Below are 20,312 nucleotides of genomic sequence, written 5' to 3'. Positions count from 1 at the left end.
TACTTTTTTGTTCACCTGTGGAATCATTCTGGAAAGCTTTTATTAAATTGCATTTATCATTTAATTACATTTAACAGAAAAGTTACCTTGTTTTCCTTTCAGCCTTTGTACAAACCCCCTGGTCCACTTCTTGGGTGCCATGTTGAGAGGAATTCCAGAAAGTTCACTATTGATGTAAAGCGCACACTGTAATTGTAGGAAATCCCAATCTTCCATGATCATTTGAGTTTTTGCTCCAGACATTCGATGCTGAGGAAACAAAGTTCATGATCTAATTATACTTGTTGAAGTGGAGGCATTCAAATGGATTTTGAACTGAAGTTTACAAGTGGACTATACTGATACAAGGTAAAAACAATGACTGCAGATGCTGAAAATCAAATACTGGATTAGTGGTGCTGGAAGAGCACAGCAGTTCAGGCCTGAACTGCTGTGCTCTTCCAGCACCACTAATCCAGTATACTGATACAAGGGTCAGTTTAGTTCATTTGGCTGGACAGCGGGTTTGTGACGCACAGTGTGGGTTCAATTCCTGCACCAGCTAAAACTGCCATGAATGATTCTCCTTCTCAATCTCTCCCTTCATCTGAGGCGTGGTTACCCTCATGTTAGATAACCACTCTCTCTTGAAGGAGTCTGCAGCTCTATCATCTGGAAAAAGTATGGTGACATTTTACAGCAACAGTTCATAAAGTTATGGCAATTTCCATTTCCGTTTTTTGTAAATACAGAGATAAGGCTTTTGCTTGATATTTCCATTTTCAATCCAATTTTACCTTAAGAATGGGAATGTCCACTTCACTATACGTGCCTGCATCACTGTTTCTAAATGTCAGTCCAATATATTTTTGTGACATCAGTAACACCATAAATGCTAGCCAAATCTCTGTTTACGTAGAACACCTATATTCCTTAAGTGTTTTCCTTTCAGATTTTCTCTTCCTTCTGTATTTTCTGCCCTCTGTACAGAACAACCTCGACAATCCGAAGAAGATCGCAAGGTCCCGACGCTTGGCCAAATGTGTTATCTGAACATTTGATTATCTGAATATTCAGATATCTGAATTGTGGATTATCTGAACAAGATTTCAAGGTCCCAATGCTTGGGCAAACTGTGTAATCCAAACATTCAATTATCTGAACAAAATACTCCCCACCTGTGTCGTTCGGATAATCGAGGTTGCCCTGTGGATAATTCAAATATTTAAGTTTACATTTCTTTGATGTTTTTGCTGACAGAATGGAGCAGGATGAAAATCATTGCATACTATGTCAGAAAAGAAAACTGATCTGGTGAAGAAGTTGGATCACAGTGAAACAAAGCAAAATAATAGGGTAGGCATGACTTTGGTTCTAGTACAAAAGAAGAAGAGGAGAACTTGGAAAGCAGAGTGACTGTACGCTGCACATGGTTTTCGGGCAGCTACAATGTACCTGTAGGGCTAATGAACATTAATTTCCTCACAGCAAAGAGGCATAGTTAAAAAGAAAATCTATATAAGCACAGAAAGTTGTTGCTTTCATGAAGTTTGAAATATTCAAACAATTAAAATTCCTAATATGTTTAATGCATCAATGTTTAATACAATATATGTATTGCCTATTATTTGAAACTAAATTGTTGAACGTAAATTAAAAATATAGAAAGTTAAAGCAGTAGTCACAAGATGGTATCTTTGTTCAGAAGACTGAAATGCTTATACATCATAGTAGGTTGCTAATGGGTCAGTTATGTGGTTCATAAGACCATGCTTAAGGGAATTATGTAACCTGTCCTAAAGTCTACCTGAACCAACTCTGAGTGGTTTAATTGTTAGAGACGGTCCTACAGGAAAGAAAGTGCAAGGTATTTGTACTCGGGAGACAGTGCCAGCAGGATATATGCTAACAATGGATAGACTGGGAGTCTCCAAAGTCACACAAAAGTGTTGAGAATGTCAGATTATAAACAGCTGTGCTTTAAAATGTCTATTTACTTCCAAGATCAAACAGAATTAGGATTTCGAGGATGGCTAAGGAGCATTTCCACCTGAATGCAAGACCCATGTGATTAACATTACAACATCAAGAGGTCCAGAGGAAGCCGGTGTAAAAACTGGCTTATAAATTTTCTTAAAACATCACTAAATGTTGCAATGATGGGTTAGTCTGTCAAGATGCAGGATGGTTCACTGTGCTGGAATGCAAGTGGATGCACATGCTCGGATTAAAATGATCAAACTTATGAGGAGTTGAAACAAAGCTGAAAGATGTGTCAACAGAGGAACCTCGTTTATCTGAATATCAATTACCTGAAGTGTGATTATCTGAAGGGCATCTCAAGGTCCCGATAGAAACATTATGTCAAAGAACTGTTTCAACCCTGATCGTGTCTTTTGTTTACAGGTACAATAATTAAAAACGAACTTGGCTCACTGAAATGCTGCTGAGAATAGTCCTGGACAGTCCAGGCACCGTCTACAAATGATAGACCTCCCGCAGTCTCACACCCCATCCCATCTTCCACTGGAGTTCCACATAGGGGTGAACCACGAACCCCCCTTCCCAAGATAAAATCTGTCCAACATTGTCCTGTATAGGGCAAAGGCTGTTGAGGGGTGGTCGGGGTTTGAGGTGGGCGTGGACAGGGTTGAGGGCGGGCAGGGAGGCAGGGTGCCATGTGCACGAAATAGTGCCTGCAAACCTCGTTTGGATAATCGAGGTTCCTTTGTAATTTGTGCAAGAAAGATGATCTTCACTAATACTTTCACCACGAAGGGTGAGAAGTTACCAGGCTGAAAAAGGAAATGTAGCAAACCATTGGGAGATACAAATCAGTTTGGACTGATCTGGGAGAATTTTTATCTCTCCACTCCAGAGGCTCCCTGCTTCATTCCTGACAAAGGGCTTTTGCCAGAAATGCTGATTTTCCTGCTCTTCGTATACTGCCTGAGCTGCTGTGCTTTTCCAGCACCACACTGTTGACTCTAATCTCCAGCAGCTGCAGTCCTCGCTTTTGTCTGGGAGAATGTTTACTCTAAATGGATAGACTAGAAACTTGGGTAGAGAAATAGAGATGGCGTTTAATCTGGACAAATGCGAGGTGATGCATTTTGGAAGAACTAATACATGAGGGAAATATACAGTAAATGGCAAACAGGCCCACAGTTCCCTGAAAGTGCCAACACATGTGAATAAGGCAGTCAAGAAGGTGTATGATTGAGTGCCTTCATGGGTTGGGGCATTGAGTATAAAAGCAAGTCACATTTTAGCTGTGTAGAACTTTATTTAGGCCACATTTGAAATATTGTGCAGAGTTCTGGTCAGAAATGGTTTACCAGGATTCTGGCTGATTGAAGGGTACGAGCTATGAGGAAAGATTGGGCAAACTTGGTTTGCTTTCACTTGAACATTTAAGGTTGAGGTTGATAAAAGTGTATAAAATTATGAGAGGCATAAGTAGAATAGATCGTCAGAGTCTTTTTCCCAGGTAGAAATGTCAATTACTCGGGGACATAGGGTAAATGTAAAGGGGGTCAATTTGAAAGAGATGTGAGAGGCAAGCTTTTACACAAAAGGTAGTCAGTGCCTGGAATGCACTGCCAGAGCAGGTGGTGGACCTGCACAGAATAGCAATGTTCAATAAACATCTTGACAGATCCGTTAATAGGCAGGAAATAGAAAGTTATGGACTGCACTGAGTCAAAAGCTTTTGACGTGAGACAGGCATCATGTGTTGGCACAGTCTTGGTGGGCTGAAGGGCCTGTTTCTGTGCTGTATTGCTCTTGGTTCTTTTTTCATTAAGTGTGAATTTCTGTATCAGAAGTATATTATGTATCATACATTACAGTAACCTTGTCATAAAATAGCATGAACAAAGATCACTGAAGATGGCAGCACACAGAGATATGGTAGTAAAAAATAGGCCTGTGAACCATTTGACTTCAGTAGGAGGGGCACTGAGTATAAGGATTGGCAAGTTGTGCTGCAGCTTTATAGAACTTGAGTTAGCCCACACTTGGAATATTGCATACGGTTCTGGTCACCACACTACCAGAAAGATGTGCTTGCTTTGAAGAGGGTACAGAAAACGTTTACCAGGGTGTTGCCCAGTGTGGAGGATTTTAGGTATCAAGAAAGATTGGATAGACTGAGTTTGTTTTCACTGGAACACAGGAGGTTGAGGGGCGACCTGATAGAAATTTCTAAGATTGTGAATGGCATGGGTAGAGCTTTTTTCCCCAGGGTGGAGGGGTCAATTACTGGGGGACACAGGTTCAAGGTGCAGAGACGAGGGGTAAAGTTACTAGCGGCGTACCGAAAGGGTCAGTGTTGGGTCCACTGCTGTTCGTCATTTTTATAAACGACCTGGATGAGGGCTTAGAAGGGTGGGTTAGTAAATTTGCAGATGACACTTAGGTCGGTGGAGTTGTGGATAGTGATGAAGGATGTATTAGGTTGCAGAGAGACAGATAGGATGTAGAGCTGGGCTGAGAGGTGGCAAATGGAGTTTAATGTGGACAGGTGTGAGGTGATACACTTTGGACGGAGTAATTGGAATGCAAAGTACTTGGCTAATGGTAAGATTCTTGGGAGTGCAGATGAGCAGAGAGATCTCGGTGTCCACGTACACAGATCCCTGAAAGTTGCCACCCAGATTGACAGGGTTGTTAAGAAGGCAGATAGTGTTTTGGCCTTTATTAATAGAGGGATTGAGTTCTGAAACCAGGAGGTTATGCTGCAGCTGTACAAAGCCCTGGTATGGCCACACATGGAGTATTGTGTATAGTTCTGGTTACCGCATTATAAGAAGGATGTGGAAGCTTTGGAAAGGGTGCAGAGGAGATTTACTCGGACGTTGCCTGGTATGGAGGGAATGTCTTACGAGGAAAGGCTGAGGGCCTTGAGGCTGTTCTCGTTAGAGAGAAGAAGGTTGAGAGGTGACTTAATAGAGACATACAAGATAATCAGAGGGTTAGACAGGGTGGACAGGGAGAGCCTTTTTCCAAGTATGGGAATGGCAAACACGAGGGGACACAACTTTAAAGTAAGGGGAGATAGGTATAAGACAGATGTCAGAGGTAGTTTCTTTACTCAGAGAGTAGTAAGGGTATGGAATGCTTTGCCTGCAACAGTAGTAGATTTGCCAAATTTAAGTACATTTAACTCGTCATTGGACAGGCATGTGAATGTACATGGAATAGTGTAGGTGGGATGGGCTTCAGATTAGTATGACAGGGCGGAGCAACAACGAGGGCCGAAGGGCCTGCACTGCACTGTAATGTTCTATGTTCTAATGTAATGTCCAGCTAAAAACAGTGTAACTTATATCTAAGTTTTTTTTGTTGGTTGCATTAAAATAAGGGGAGGGATTGGAATTCAGTTCTGTAATTTAAATTTGTAAGTTGCCTGCAAAAATATGTTTTCTTGTTAGTGTTTTTGGTCTGTTTATTATAATAAGTCTTAAAAATATGAAATCCTGTAATAGTAGGCAGCACGGTGGCACAGTGGTTAGCACAGCTGCCTCATAGCGCCAGAGACCTGGGTTCAATTCCCGTCTCAGGCAACTGACTGTGTGAAGCTTGCACATTCTCCCCTTGTCTGCGTGGGGTTCCTCCGGGTGCTCCGGTTTCCTCCCACAGTCCAAACATGTGCAGGTTAGGCAAACTGGGCATGCTAAATTGCCTGTAGTGTTAGCTGTAGGGGAATGGGTCTGGGTCGGTGTGGACTTGTTGGGCCGAAGGGCCTGTTTCCACTCTTAAGTAATCCAATGTTCAGCTAATTGGAAGATGAAATTTATTTTTTAATTGTTATTGATCTCTATCAGGATCTTAATATCAAAGACACTGCATGACAGGTGTTCCAAAATTATTTCTTGATCAAATAAGTATCGTTTGTACAATGCACAAACAGCAAAACTGTCACATCAGATATGTGTACACAGAGGTAATTTTGAGGGCAAGGAATAAAACAAAAGTCACAGTGGTGCTTTCCGCTCCTTTAACTAGATACCAACTAGAGCCCCTCTCATTTTGGGACGATTCTAAGTAAACTTTATCTCGTCAGAATTAGCTGCTTCAGTCCCCTCCAGGAAATACTGCCTTACTCAGACATAACTATAGTGACCAGAGTTCAAACAGCAGCCAACAGTAATGGCCCAGATGTCTTCAGTCTTTGACTTGTTTATAGTACGTATAATCTGTAGAATAAAACCTTCCAGAAAAACCACAAACTGTAATTTGAAATGAATAAACCCAATAAGAGGGTTTCTTTAAAGAAATACTTAGTGCTTCAGTTCAGTAGGTGGTTTTTGCTGGTTTTATCGAGTGCCAGTTGATAACTTGCCAGTTAAAATAAGTTTCTTGTACAAAAAAATTTTACAGAAAATGTTCATAAAATCAGTTACTTGGATAATGTATCATCTTAAATATGTCGGCCAATTGTTTCAAATGTCAAAATATTTTAACAGACAAACTATTAAAAATACTGAGTAATTATCTTGATAGTGCAATCCTACATTTGATCCAAATGTATCAATCCTTGCTCTTGAAACAAAAAAAAGCCCTTTTGCTAGAAGTGGAAACGCACAGGGCATCATAATGGCCAGGTAGGGGTGGGAATTTTCGCTCATTTATATCTCACTTACCAAGGGACTGGGAACGAAATGATATTATACGTTTCACATTTTAGCTCGCAATAAGAACATTAAAGACCAATATTTAAATAAAAAACCAAAAGGAAGTTATAGAACAAATATCCTTGAGGAACAAATGTAATGTTAAAAGATTAAATTGGACTATTTCTCTGGATATTAAATGTAATATTAAAGGTTAAACTGGAAATGGGTGGGGATGACATTCATGCAGGAACGTGGATGACTCCCACTCCATTTAGACAGCCATTTGCTACTACTCCCCGACTATTATCAAATTAAACTATCATTTAGTCACTTCCATTCAGAAGTGCTTTCACAGCCATCCCTGAAGCTAAGCATATCACACCTACATTGTCTTGGGGAAACACTGAGTCAGGAAATTGTCTTCATAATGATTCCCCAGGATTAGGGCATTTACATTTGCATTCTCTCAGAGGATGATCTCTTCTTACCATTGTACCTGGGGTAACATGTGGTTATGGGTGTGTGTGTGTGTGTGTGTGTGTGTGTGTGTGTGTGTGTGTGTGTGTGTGTGTGTGTGTGTGTGTGTGTGTGTGCGCGCACGCAGGGGAGGTTGTCTGGCCAGTGTATCTGTGAGCATTACCAACTGACCTGTGTAACGAGGAGGCATTTTCTTTATTCGGGGCCTCTTTGACTCGACTTTGCATGCCTGCGAAGAGGGGTCCAAGGGATCACCTAGCTTGTACAAGCTTTAATAAACTTTAACTGTTTGCAGAGGTTAATGTGTGCAAATTGCATCTCATGTGTGAAACCTTGGGAAAAGAACCTATCACAAGAAACAAATTTATATCTGTTTAGGCTAATCTTTGCTAATGTTTTCAGGGAATGTCTTTTCCAAAAACGTATTATTTACAATCTGTATTACTTATTGTAATTATTACATAGTAGATCGGTTCACTACACATCTGCATGTTAAACACATGTTCATCATCAAATATTATATTCTAATGCTGTGCAAAATATCAGTACTAGAAACATTGCCTGACCTTTTTAATTACATCGTTTAAGAAGATGATTTCTGTCAGCTTCATTGTTAAGTCATCCTCATTAGTTCCCGATTTAAGATCACTGACCACTGAAGGTCTGATACAAAGTGGAGGAACGAGTAATCGAGTAAGGACTAGGTCTGCAGGTTTTCCTGCTTCCAGGTTCATAAGCAGCAGTGGGATGTCTTCTGAGGGAATTCTTTTAAACATATTTAACACCACAAGAGGATTTAGATTCTCCTGAAAAATGAAGTGAGAGTTGTTACAACTTGTTTTTCCCCAGATGCCAGTGGTATAAATTAATGCTGTACTCAGAAATCATATGAGCAGCAAGCAAATTTTAACTGAATAAAGTAGCATACTACAATAATGTACAAATTAATTTATATATTTAAAATATCTGTGCTGTAGTATCCATATCTACAATAGTTAAGATAATCAAAGATTAGCTCTGTGAAAACCTTTACAGTGGTTACCCATTAAAGTTTAACTTTAATATATCTATTAGAATTTCAAGTGCTATAATTAACTTCATTCCATAGTTCATATTTTCTTTTGAGTTATTACATTGCACTGCTGGTCAGGTTCTCAAATAGACCTCACATTATCAATCTTACCAATCCAAAAAACTAATAAAACTATGTAAGATCATTCAATTTGATAATAAAGTGCAGAATTTGAAGATCACAACACTAACCTGAGCTCTTCCAAGCAACGCCTCCACTTCTTTGTTGTGTTCTATGGCAATATCAAAAGACTGTAGAAAATCTGATACCACAGGATCCATCACTTTCTTATTTGTCTTGTATTTTTCATGAATAATTTTCAATAAGCCACATTTTTTCACAGGACCTATTTAAAATAAAAGTGCCAACATTTTAACTAAAGAACAAGCTGAAAAAACAAATACAAAAAAACTGTCCAATTTGTGATAAGGGCTAGGAAAACGTCTTTATTTCTGGGATAGTGATGTGGAATCAGTTTTGGCAGAAATAAGAAATAGCAAGGGAGTCATGAATAGAAGTTGTTTATAATTCCTGGAGGGATTATTCACTGTGTGGTAAAGTATAAATTTGAATGTAAAGGAGGCATGTAAGAAAGGCACTACAAGTGGCGTGAACGATTATAAACAGTATAATGATTGGACAGATCAAAAATGCTTGGGTGACAAGAAAACAAATTTATAGTGCATCAAGGATTATTCTTGGAGCAATACATTTCAGACATATCACAGGAACAAGCTATTTTAGATCTAGTAATGTGTAATGAATTAGGATTAATAATGGATCTTGTGACCATGTCTGGAGGAACAGAGATCACAATATGGTATAATTTCAAATTCAGTTTGAGGGAGAGTAACCTGGGTCTCAAATCGTTGACCTGCACTTAAATAAGAGAAATTACAGAAGTATGAGGAAGGAGTTGACTAAAGCAGGCTGAGAAAATAGATTTAAGGGGATAGTCAATAGATGACCAGGGGCAAACAGTTAAGCAGACATTTCATAATGGTCAAGAAAAATTTAGTCTAGTCAAAAATAAGGACTTGACGAGAAGGATGAACTACCTTAGGTTAACAAAGGTAGTCAAGCAGAGTATCCAACCAAAAACTAAGGCAGATGAAATGTCAAAAACTGGTGGCAGACCAGAGGATTTAGGCGTTTTTTCCAGGAATCAGCAGTAGGTGACTAAAAGGCTGAAGAATTTCGTCTCCTAGACTGTTATGCATGTCTGGAAATTTCTATCCAAGACAGTAATGGAGGTTAGATCACTGAAAACATTTAAAGAGGAAGTTGACGGGTCTCAAAATATCAGAGGTTCAAGGCAAAGAGGGACTGGCACAAAGAGGAGTTGAATACTGGATTAGTGGTGCTGGAAGAGCACAGCAGTTCAGGCAGCATCCAACGAGCAGCGTTGGATGCTGCCTGAACTGCTGTGCTCTTCCAGCACCACTAATCCAGTATTTGGTTTTCAGCATCTGCAGTCATTGTTTTTACCTACAAAGAGGAGTTGAAGCCTGGGGAAGATCAACCATAGGAAAAAGTGAGGACTGCAGATGCTGGAGATCAGAGTTGAGTCTGTGGTGCTGGAAAAACACAGCAGATCAGGCACCATCTGAGGAGCAGGAGAATCGACGTTTCGAGCATATACCTTCTTCAGGAATGAAGCCTGTGGGCCAGGGGCTGAGAAACAAATTGGGGGGGGGGTTTGGGGCTGTGGGGTAGGCAGCCGAGAATGCAATAGGTAAATGAAGTGTGATATTAAAGAGATATTAAAAAAGTGATGTTAATTTGCTCTGCTAATCTGCAAAAAATTGAATGTCCCGGGGGTAGGGTAATGTGTCTTTGTCTTATAGGTCGAAGTGGGAGGTCTACATTCCCATCCCTTGCCATTCAGGGATGATTTACATTTTCAACCCCTATTCAGAAATCAGTAAGAACATTATAATTGGAATTCTGACTACTCCCGATAGTTTTTAAAAAATACAATTCACACCAGATCTGACCATTAAGTGATGATGTGCATTATATTGTTTCTGGAGGTGAGGTGGTCCCTGTATTGTATCTTGAGTGGCATGTGACTGTGGGTTGTCTTGTGGGCCTTACTAACTGTGATGTAAAGATTATATGTAAAGGAAGGACTGTTTCCTTTGTTCACAGAGAGACCCCTAGACATGACTCACAAGCATGGTGAGGAGTGTTCAGAGTTTCCCCAAAGCTTGTACTGTACTGCACTTAATAAATTTGGTTGCCTGTTCACAGAGATTGGTGCGTTGCAGTTGCACCAAGTGTGTAAGGACCTCAGGAAAAAGAACTAATCAGAAGATGGGGGAGAAAATGATAAGTCAGAGAGGAGCATGGAGCGGATAGATGGGAAAGACGATGGACAGGTCAAGAGAAAGAGGGCGGTGCAGATTTGGACGCTTGGGACTGGGATAGGTGTGGGGGAGGGGACATGAGGAAACTGATGAAATCCACATTAATCCTGTGTGGATGGATTAGGCATTGGATGGTTAGGGTTTGGCGATGGAGGATGCCCAGCACCTGCATGTCCTTAAACCTATTCCCTCTAGTTCTGGACTCCCCTTCCCTGGGAAAAGAACTTCACTATTCACCCTATCCATGTCTCTCATGATTTTATGAACTTCTATAAGGTCATGCCTCAGCCTCCGATGCTCCAGAGAAAATAGTCCTAGCCTAATCAGCCTCTTCCTATAGCTCAAACTCTCCAACCCTGGCAACATTCTTTAAATCTTTTCTGAAAACTTTCAAGTTTCACAACATCTTTCCTATAGCTGGGAGACCAGAATTGAACGCAATATTCCAAAAGTGGCTTAACCAATGTCCTGTACAGCTGCAATATGACCTCCCAACTCCTACACTCAATTCACTGATCAATAAAGGCAAGCATACCAAGCGCTTCACTCATTACCCTGTCTACCTACAAGTCCACTGACAAGGAACTATGAATCTGGACTCCAAGGTCCCCTTGTTCCGCAACACTCCCCAGAACCTTACCATTAAGTGTATAAATTCTGCCCTAACAAATTGCAGCAACTCACACTTAGAGATTAAAATCGTCAGCCCTTCAGCCCATCTGATCAAGATCCTGCTGTACTCTGAGATAACGTTCTTCACTGTCCACAACACCACTGATTTTGATGACATCTACAAACTTACTAATCATACCTCCTATATTTAAAGCCAAGTCATTTATAAAAATGACAAAGAGCAGTGGACCCAGTACTGATCCTCACGGCACACCGCTGGTCACAGACCTCCAGTCCGAAAGCACCCTCCACCACCACCCTGATTCCTATCTGCGAGCCAATTTTGTATCCAAATGGCTAGTTCTCTCTGTACACCATGTGATCTAACTTTGCTGAACTTTGTCAAATGCCTCACTGAAGTCCAGATAGACAACTAGGAGAAAGTGAGGACTGCAGATGCCCTGAGATCAGAGTCAAAAAGTGTGGTGCTGGAAAAGTACAGCTAGTCAGGTAGCATCTGAGGAGGAGGAGAGTCGACGTTTCGAGCATAAGCCTAAATCCTCGATTAATGCACTACCCAGTAATATTCCACAGTTTACAACAGTGATAAAAGTTATTAATGAACAACCAAGCTGACGAGGCATACAGAAACACTCAACTATGGTAAGTTATAAATTAAGTATTTTTTGTGTATATTTTCCACAATTAACTAAATACCAACAATACTTTACAATAAACTCCTACCATTGAAGGATCCACAATATAGACAAAAGGTCCTTTTCCTGCATTTCTCAGAAACTTTTTTCTTTAGGCCTCGTTTCTGAAGATAGGTTAAACCAGGTCTTTTTAAAGTATCGAGAAATAGTTTCTTTTCTTCTTGAGACAGCAGGATGTGAGAGCATACTTTACAGATCATCTGCGAAAAATAAACATACCAAAGCATAAGCAGCTTGAACCATTAGCTTCCTAGACAACTGCAGGTAGGTGTGCATGCATGACACAGTGAATTAGACTTTTAATCAGAGATTGGGAGTTGAACACGATAGTGAATGTTAGATCCAAGCCAAGTACAATCTATCTTAAGGACATTAACTGCCGTTTTCAATATTCTAGCCCACTAAAGACAAGAAGGAATCTTGCTGTGTGATTGTTGGCATAAGACACGAGCAAAAGTAGGCCAATTGGCCTGAGTCTGCTTTGCTATTCGATGAGATCCTAACCGAATTGATAATTCTAAACTCAACATTCCTGCTTTATCCCCATAACCCTGACTCCCTTAATGATTAAAAATCGATCTCAATCTTGAATATACTTGACAACCCAACCTTGATAGCCCTCTGCAGTAAAGAATTCCACTGCCACAGAAAAAGTTCTTCCCCATCTCAGTCTTAGACACTAGCTGTTTGTGATTCATGCACGGGGACCCCTAAATCTCTGTATTGCAGCTTTCTGCAGTCTTTCTCCATTTAAATAAAAATCTTTTTTATTCTATTTGCCAAAGTTCACAGCATTACACTTTCCCACATTATATTCCATTTGCTAAGTTTATCCCCCTACTCGCTTAACCTATGTCCCTTTGCAAATTGTATTATCCTCATCACATTCCTTCCCACCGAATCTTGTGTCATTGCAAACTTGATGATAGTACTTTCAACCTGAGTACGTTCACTTCCCTCATCCAAATCATTAATATTTCCTGTAAATAGATACGCCCCCTAGCACTAATCCCTGTGGCACTCCACTATTTACCCTATTATGTATGCAAAACTTGCATAATGAAATACAGAATGAACAATCTATCATAGACATTCAAAATTACAAAATAACTAAACGTCTAAGGCGCACCAAGAGTTTGTACAACTTAAAACACAGCCGAAAGAGGTGCAGCAAGTTTTGTTAAAGAAACAGTTATTACAACAGTTCTCCCTTCCAAATATTTTCAATCTGCTCATAAGTTCATCATCTTGTCTTTGCTTCCCTCTGACTGACCTAATGCTGGTTAAGTAACACTGAAAAACCTTGTTCATTATTCTCTACTCCAAGTTAGAGCAGCTTGAAGTCAAATAAAATAAATTGTAACCACAAAATTCTCCCTGTTGTGCAGGAGGGGTATTTTCAGCAATGCTACTGACTATAGTCACTGAGTTATACAGCACGGAAACAGATCGTTCTGCCTAAACTGTGATCTAGTCCCATATGCTAGCATTTCGCCCATATCCCTCCAAACCCTTCTTAATAAAATCTGTTCGTTCTTCAAGATTGTTGAAATGCATTTACAGTACATAAAATGACCATTTTGAAAATAAGGTCACCCACAATCAAGGCATATTTTTGCTCAAATTCAGATACACCTATCAAGGTCAAAAATTATAAATACTTTGATGATCACTGCCACTTCTTTCCACACACTGACAGCATCAAACACTTTGACGTCAGTATATATCAGGTGGATTGATCCACAAAGTTCAACCAAAAGTTCAGAGCTCCCTGTTGCTCTGTGACATTTCCATTTTCCAAACACTTTCTTTTGAGCTAGAGTTCAAAACCTTATAAGAGAAAGAGAAATGTAATGCAGACAACTGGAAACTAATTTCAGAACATTAGACAATTTGTCTTCATAGCTAAACAAGTGAGTTTGGGTTATAGGTTATGGCACAGAAAGTGACCATAAAGCCCCTCCTGTCCGCATTGATCAAATAAGTTAGCTGCTCATCTAAGTCTACTTCCCACCATCTGGTCCACAGCCTTACAGATTACAGCATTTCAGGCGTGGATTCAGGTTTTTTTTTTACCTAAATGAATCGAGGGTTCTGGCATTCACCCACCAAACTGGGTAGCATCTTCAAAGCACTCACCACCCTTGAGTGAAAAGGCATTTCATCATGTCCCTCTAGTTCTTCTATCAGTTACCTTAAATTATGCCCTTTGGTAAACTGCTTCTCCATTAGGGAGAAATAGATCTTCCCAATCCACTCTATACAAGCCCAACCTGCTAAATTCTAAGGAAAGCAACTCTTGCCCATCTAAACTTTCCTTAAAGCTAAAATGTTCAAACTCTGGTAACATAGTTATAAATTCCCACGGTACAATATCTAGAACAATTATTCCGTTCCTGCAATGTAGCAAGCCAAGCTGTACAATACATTTCAGCTGTGACTTAACCAGTGTCTGACATAGTTCCATAATACCTCATCAATGAAGGAAAGCAAGCAGATTGTGTGGCCTATAATTAATTAGTTTATCCTTTGCACCCCTTTGAATAATGGTACAACACAATTATCTTAATGAACCAAATTCAATCCCACAGCTAACCAACAAGGTTACCATTTGCAGAATTCGTACATTAACAGCAACTGTATGTTATTTTTCCTACCTGCAAGATGCCAATAATAGCTTTAAAATAACCAACATGGAAACATGGCAGCTCCAAGTCAATGTATCCATAATGTCCAATGCAATCAGCTAGATTCTTCCCACATGTTTCACACGGACGATCCTTCTCACTGGTTCCCTATTGAAGTACGAGTGTTAAGATTGATTAAGAACATATTACTGTTCCATGACAGAATAGCAAAGTCATAAAACTGCTTTCCAATCAATTTAATAGCAACATATACTGCATCACAATTAAATATATTTTCTTCTAGATTGTTACCATCTGGTATTTTTGACAGTGTGGAAGTAGGCCATTTGAAGGCAATACCGACTCCACAAAGAACATCCAACTCAAACCCATCCCCTTACCCTTTCCTTGTAACCCCAAATTTTCTCATGGCTAATTCACCTAACCTACAAATCCCTGTACACTATGGGCAATTTAGCCTGGCCAATCCACCTAACCCACACATCTTTGGATTGTGCGGGGGGGCGGGAAGCTGGATTACCCAGAAGAAGCCCACACTGACACAGGAAGAATGTGCATCCACACAGAAAGCCGCCTGGGGCTGGATTCAAACCCAAGTTCCTGGTGCTGAGAGGCAGCAGTGCTAACTACTGACTGACCATGCCGTCCAGATAGGTGGCTATTAGATTACCTCAGATTATGACTGGTAGTTCAAAAAATTAAACTGCACCCATAACTTCAAAAAGGAGAAATACTGTACAAGCCAATTAGCAACAGTACTTAATGCTTTCACTTGATAATGCAATCCTAAAGATAGTTATCTTAAAAAGCCTTGTTACTACAATATTAGTGCATATGAATTCTGAGCTTACCATGCGATGATCTAGTACACCATGGGTCAAAGGAGTATGACTGTTATCTTGACTATACAGGTTCTTGCTGACCACTTGGATATGCGCTTGCTGCCTCATCTGCTCTGCAGACTTCATCCCAAAACATATGTGGCTTCTTTATGAGGAAACAAAGCTAGGGTCACTATGGTCTCGTATGTTGCATATAACAGAGAAACAGATCAGTCTGAATTAAAAAGATAACTGGCACAAAATAACAATTTTAATTTTGTTTATATCTTTCTGACAAATGTTAGTTTAATTCTTTACACACATGATTGCTAACAGGCCACTTCTAACCCCAGAATTCCACTTGAAGCATTAAGTGTATTCATCAGGTACTCAATATTAATTCATCTACATGACTAGGATTTATAAACCATTACATCTTTCATCAAACAATGGACCAGACTTATTAAAACACACGTGGCAATTCTAAAAGGTTAAAAAAATGCTCAAAGTTTTTTTAAAAATGCTCATAGTTTCCAAATTGTCAATGAGTCTTTCTCCTGGTGTTCTATGCATGCAGTGAAGTTTCTAGCATGAGCAAGAACTTTACAAGCCGAGTGTGTTCACCTCTTATTCGCCAATAAGAAACACCAAAAACCAAATCTTCAAAACTCAAAATGGATGAATCCAGCATTCTTACCAGTATACGAAACATCATTCTTTTTCTTTAATACTTACATGGAAAGTGGGCAGCACTGGAAAAGCCATCACTTACAGATTAACCATTTTTGGCCTTGAACCACTAGACTACTGAGATGGCAGTTAGGAAGTGCAGGCTAGAACACTAACCAACACTGAATTCTCCCATTAAAGAACAGAAATGAACGAGGCTTATTTTATGACAATTTGACAGTAGTGTGAAAAAATCAGGTTCCAATTTAAAAAGCAGAACCTCAAAAAATATCATTGCTGGATTATTGACTTGAGCTGCATGAAAACTAGCAGAAGATGGATAAAATTTGAGAAGTGAGGGGTGTCCAATACTGGGGCAGATAACCTTAGCTTACAAGAGGATAGAGACTGGGTGGTCACATGGACTGACCAGTGGCAAATGGAATTCAATTCAGATGCATGTAAGGTGATGCATTTGGACAGGACATACAAGACAAAAGAATATATGACGAATGGTAGGATGCTGGAAAGCACCAAGGATCAGAAGGATCTTGGTGTGCAAGTACATTGGTTCCCTTAAGGTATCAACAGGTATAAAGTTGTTAAGAGGGTACAGTAAATGGTATTCTTGCCTTTATAAGATAAGACAAAGAGAGTTTAAAAGCAGGGAAGTCCTGTTGGAATTATATGAAACATTGGTTAGGTCAAAGCTAGAGCATTGCGTGCAGCTCTGGAACCCACATTATGGAGTAATGTGAAAACACTGTAGTGGTCGTAGAGGAGCTTTACAAGGATTCTGCCTGGGCTGAAAAGTTTCAGTTATGAAGAGAAATTGGACAGACTGGAGTTGTTTCTTTTTAAAAGCAGGGAAATTGAGAGAGGATGTGACTGAGATATAAAAATTATGAGGAGCAAAGATAGGATAGACAGCAAGAAGCCTTTTCTGCTGATGGAAGAATCAATGACCCAGGTCATAGATTTAAGAAAAAGGACAGAAAATTTAGAGAGGTGAGGAAAAACCTTTTTATCCAGAGGATAGTGGGAATTGAGAACTCACTGCCTGTAAGACTAGTAGAGGCTGAAACCCTCATAACATTTAAGTATTTAGATGAGCGTTTGCAATGCTAAGGCATACAAGGCAATGATCTAAGTGCTGGTAAATGACATTAGAATAGTTAGGTGGTCGTTTTTGACTGGCGCAGATTCGATGAGCTGAAGTCAGTTCTGATTCGTGGGGCACCAGCATGGGGAAAGTGGGATCTATATAGCTGGGACAGTCCACACCTGAGCCATGCTGGAACAGATATTTGTTTAGGCTACATAACTAGGAAAGTAGAGATGGCTTTAAATTAAACAAGGAAGCTGAATGATAAAGTTTGGGTAGTTGTAACAAATCCAAGCATAGAGCCAAGGCAGCACAGCAAAATATGAATTTGGAAATGAAGGTCAGAGAATGGCACGAAGGGAGAGAGAAAAAAAGCCCTAAGAATATACTAGCAGTCACAACTAGGTATTACAAGATAAAAAAACACTAAAGAATCTGCATCTCAATGTGTACTATGTTGATAATAAAGTTAATGGATTGGTAGTGCATATTTAAATGAATGTCATCAACAGTTATTACAGAAACATGGCCTACTAGATCGATATAGTATATAGGAACAGGAGGACTCTCTTAAGAGAAAAAATTGGACAGGCTGTGCTCATTTTCACTACAATTCAGAAGAACAAGGCACGATTTGATTGATGTTTAAAATAGTCCGGACAAGGTGGATGTGGAAATAATGTTTCATCTTGTGGCCCAACCCAGAACTAGGGGACAGTGTTTTGAAATTAGGAATCACCCTTTTAGGACATAGATGAGGGAGAAATGTTGCTTTTGAGCATTGAGACACTTTGGAATACTCTACCTCAGAAAGTAATGGAGATGGGACCACAAAATATCTTCGCAGGGATAGGTGGGAATGTAGAATTTGGAACACAAACAGATCAACCATGACCTTATTTCAGACAATGCAGGGCAGACTTAAAGGGCCAAGTAGCCTACTACTGCACTAATTCATATGCACGTCCAGTGACATTGCCACTGGACCAGTGTTAATTTTCAGAATGACTGATCCTGGCACTTCCACTGTTATATTAAAAAGGATCAAGTAAAGGGGCATGGAGACATTTTGCTTACAAATTGGCAGAAGCACCATCTCTGAATTATGCTCAAGAAAGGTGGGGACTAACATTAAGCAACTTGTACTAGCCAGAACACGTTTTCAAAATAAACTTTCCACCAAACCAAGTTTTCCATGATCATGTACTCCAACTCTCAATCACATCTCAAACTTCCAAAACATTACACTATTTTACCCAAAATTTCATACTCTTGCACATTCTACTCCCCAGTCCTCTTGCCAAACAAAAGGCTCAGTAGTCCCCAACATCCCTCCTTCTCAGCCTCACTTAGGATACCAGGATTAGCTGCAAAATGACTGAGAGTCATCTATGTGTACTCTAAATTAAACATTACAGATAAGTTTACACATGGCCCTGCCAAATCTTCAGCAGTCAATATAGATCATGGATATTTGAACAGCTGTAGTAATTAATGGACCAACAGCATACATATACTACTGCCATCTACAGTACATGTACTTGCCTGTCAAACATTCCCCTTATTCAACTCAATATTACCCACTAATCCTATCACTCCACTCCTACTCCATTTCTGACACATCTCCCCATCCCTCCTTAAGCCTCTGCTCTCCAGTTCCCCAATGACCACCGCACAACCTATCATAATATCCCTCACTCAAGATCCATGTTCCCTGTTATGACTCCCCCACCTTTCCTCATGCCTCAGCTTTCAAACACCCCATGAGCTCCAAGACCCCTCATGATATCCAATCTCAACAAGACCACTTATGACATCCTCACCTTTCTAAGACATACGACTTCTACCATCCAAACTATGCTCAAACCACAATCTCTCATGTCTCTAATGACCCCCTTCATATCTCCCAACTTTCTCCTACCCACGTCATCCATTCTCCCATCATGTCTTCCATCCCATCCAAGTCTCTCCCACCTCATGCCTCCCATTCCCTTCCCGTTTCCCCCTCCTTACATGTCCTACCCTCCCCTGTGTCACCCATTCCCCACCCCACATCTCCCCCATTCCCCCTCCCATATCTTCCCCCATCCCCCTCCCATATCTTCCCCCATCCCCCTCCCCTCCCCCATCCCCCTCCCATATCTTCCCCCATCCCCCTCCCCTCCCCCATCCCCCTCCCATATCTTCCCCCATCCCCCTCCCATATCTTCCCCCATCCCCCTCCCATATCTTCCCCCATCCCCCTCCCATATCTTCCCACATCACCCTCCCCATCCCCTCCCATATCTTCCCACATCACCCTCCCCATCCCCCTCCCATATCTTCCCACATCACCCTCCCCATCCCCCTCCCATATCTTCCCACATCACCCTCCCCATCCCCCTCCCATATCTTCCCACATCACCCTCCCATATCTTCCCACATCACCCTCCCCTCCCCCAATCGCCCCATCTCCCCACCCCATGTCTTCCATTTCCCTCATGTCCCCCACGAACAGTCCCTGCTCTCTATTGAAGCTCCAGCCGTCCCAACTCACATTTTCTTAGCCACATCCGTCTCCCTGAACTGTTCCTTCCCCATGCCGCCTGCTCTCGGGGCCGCCTCCACCGACCACCGATACCCTCACACTCCAACGGCCTGCGGCTCCAACCCCGGCACCGACCTTCCAAATACCCTCCCCCGACAGCGCCGCCCGCCGGCACTCGCGCTGCCTCCGTCCTGCAGGGAGTAGCGAGCAGCAGCGCAACCAGTGGAGGGAGGATTACACTGCAGCCAGAGGCTGAAATACTGTGCACCGTCTGAACTTTCTATCTCGTTTTGGAGTATGTTACGTGTAGAAACCGAGGTGAGTGGAAAGTTTTCAGAGCACGGAGAGTATTATCATAGGATAAACTGCCAAATAAATAGCCATGTGCCCAACACTTGAAATCTTTAAGACCCATCCTTGGATTATTTCCATACAAAAGTTTTCATCCTCAGCGTAAATTTTCATCAGCAGGAGGAAGTTTTACCATATCGGCAATTCATGCTTGATTGAGATGTTTCAAACAATTTCTTCAGGGATGTTATGACACACAAAGCAGAAGTTGCTGCAGAAACTCACCAGGTCTGGTAGAATCTTTGCAGAGAAAGCAGGGTTAACATTTTGAGTCCAATATCAACAAAGGTGGGACCTGATCAAACGTACACCAGAACTTTATGGGAAGTTGGGGAAGTGATTGCTG

General features: G+C 40.9%; 1 protein-coding gene across 2 annotated transcripts in view; it reads right to left on the bottom strand.

Annotated features, from left to right (window-relative positions):
• polr3a (polymerase (RNA) III (DNA directed) polypeptide A) overlaps positions 1–19,742 on the bottom strand; it is a 52,135-nt gene extending 32,393 nt beyond the window's left edge. For both annotated transcript variants that reach the window (XR_011962316.1, XM_072583431.1), the window contains exons 1-7: positions 19,625–19,742; positions 15,345–15,480; positions 14,503–14,640; positions 11,874–12,045; positions 8,340–8,494; positions 7,643–7,882; positions 87–249 (exon numbers count right to left, since the gene is read on the bottom strand). Coding sequence is in view for 1 of the 2 variants with exons in the window: in XM_072583431.1 (XP_072439532.1) it covers positions 87–249; positions 7,643–7,882; positions 8,340–8,494; positions 11,874–12,045; positions 14,503–14,640; positions 15,345–15,480; positions 19,625–19,668 (1,048 nt within the window). In the remaining variant the exon portion in view is untranslated. The remainder of the gene's footprint in view (positions 1–86; positions 250–7,642; positions 7,883–8,339; positions 8,495–11,873; positions 12,046–14,502; positions 14,641–15,344; positions 15,481–19,624) is intronic.
• Between the last annotated feature and the right edge of the window lie 570 nt (positions 19,743–20,312).

The sequence above is a fragment of the Chiloscyllium punctatum genome, chromosome 13 (assembly GCF_047496795.1).
Source record: "Chiloscyllium punctatum isolate Juve2018m chromosome 13, sChiPun1.3, whole genome shotgun sequence".
Classification (NCBI taxonomy): Eukaryota; Metazoa; Chordata; class Chondrichthyes; order Orectolobiformes; family Hemiscylliidae; genus Chiloscyllium; species Chiloscyllium punctatum.
The sequence above is the reverse complement of the archived record's forward strand: the minus strand, read 5'-3'. Positions and strand labels throughout refer to the sequence as shown.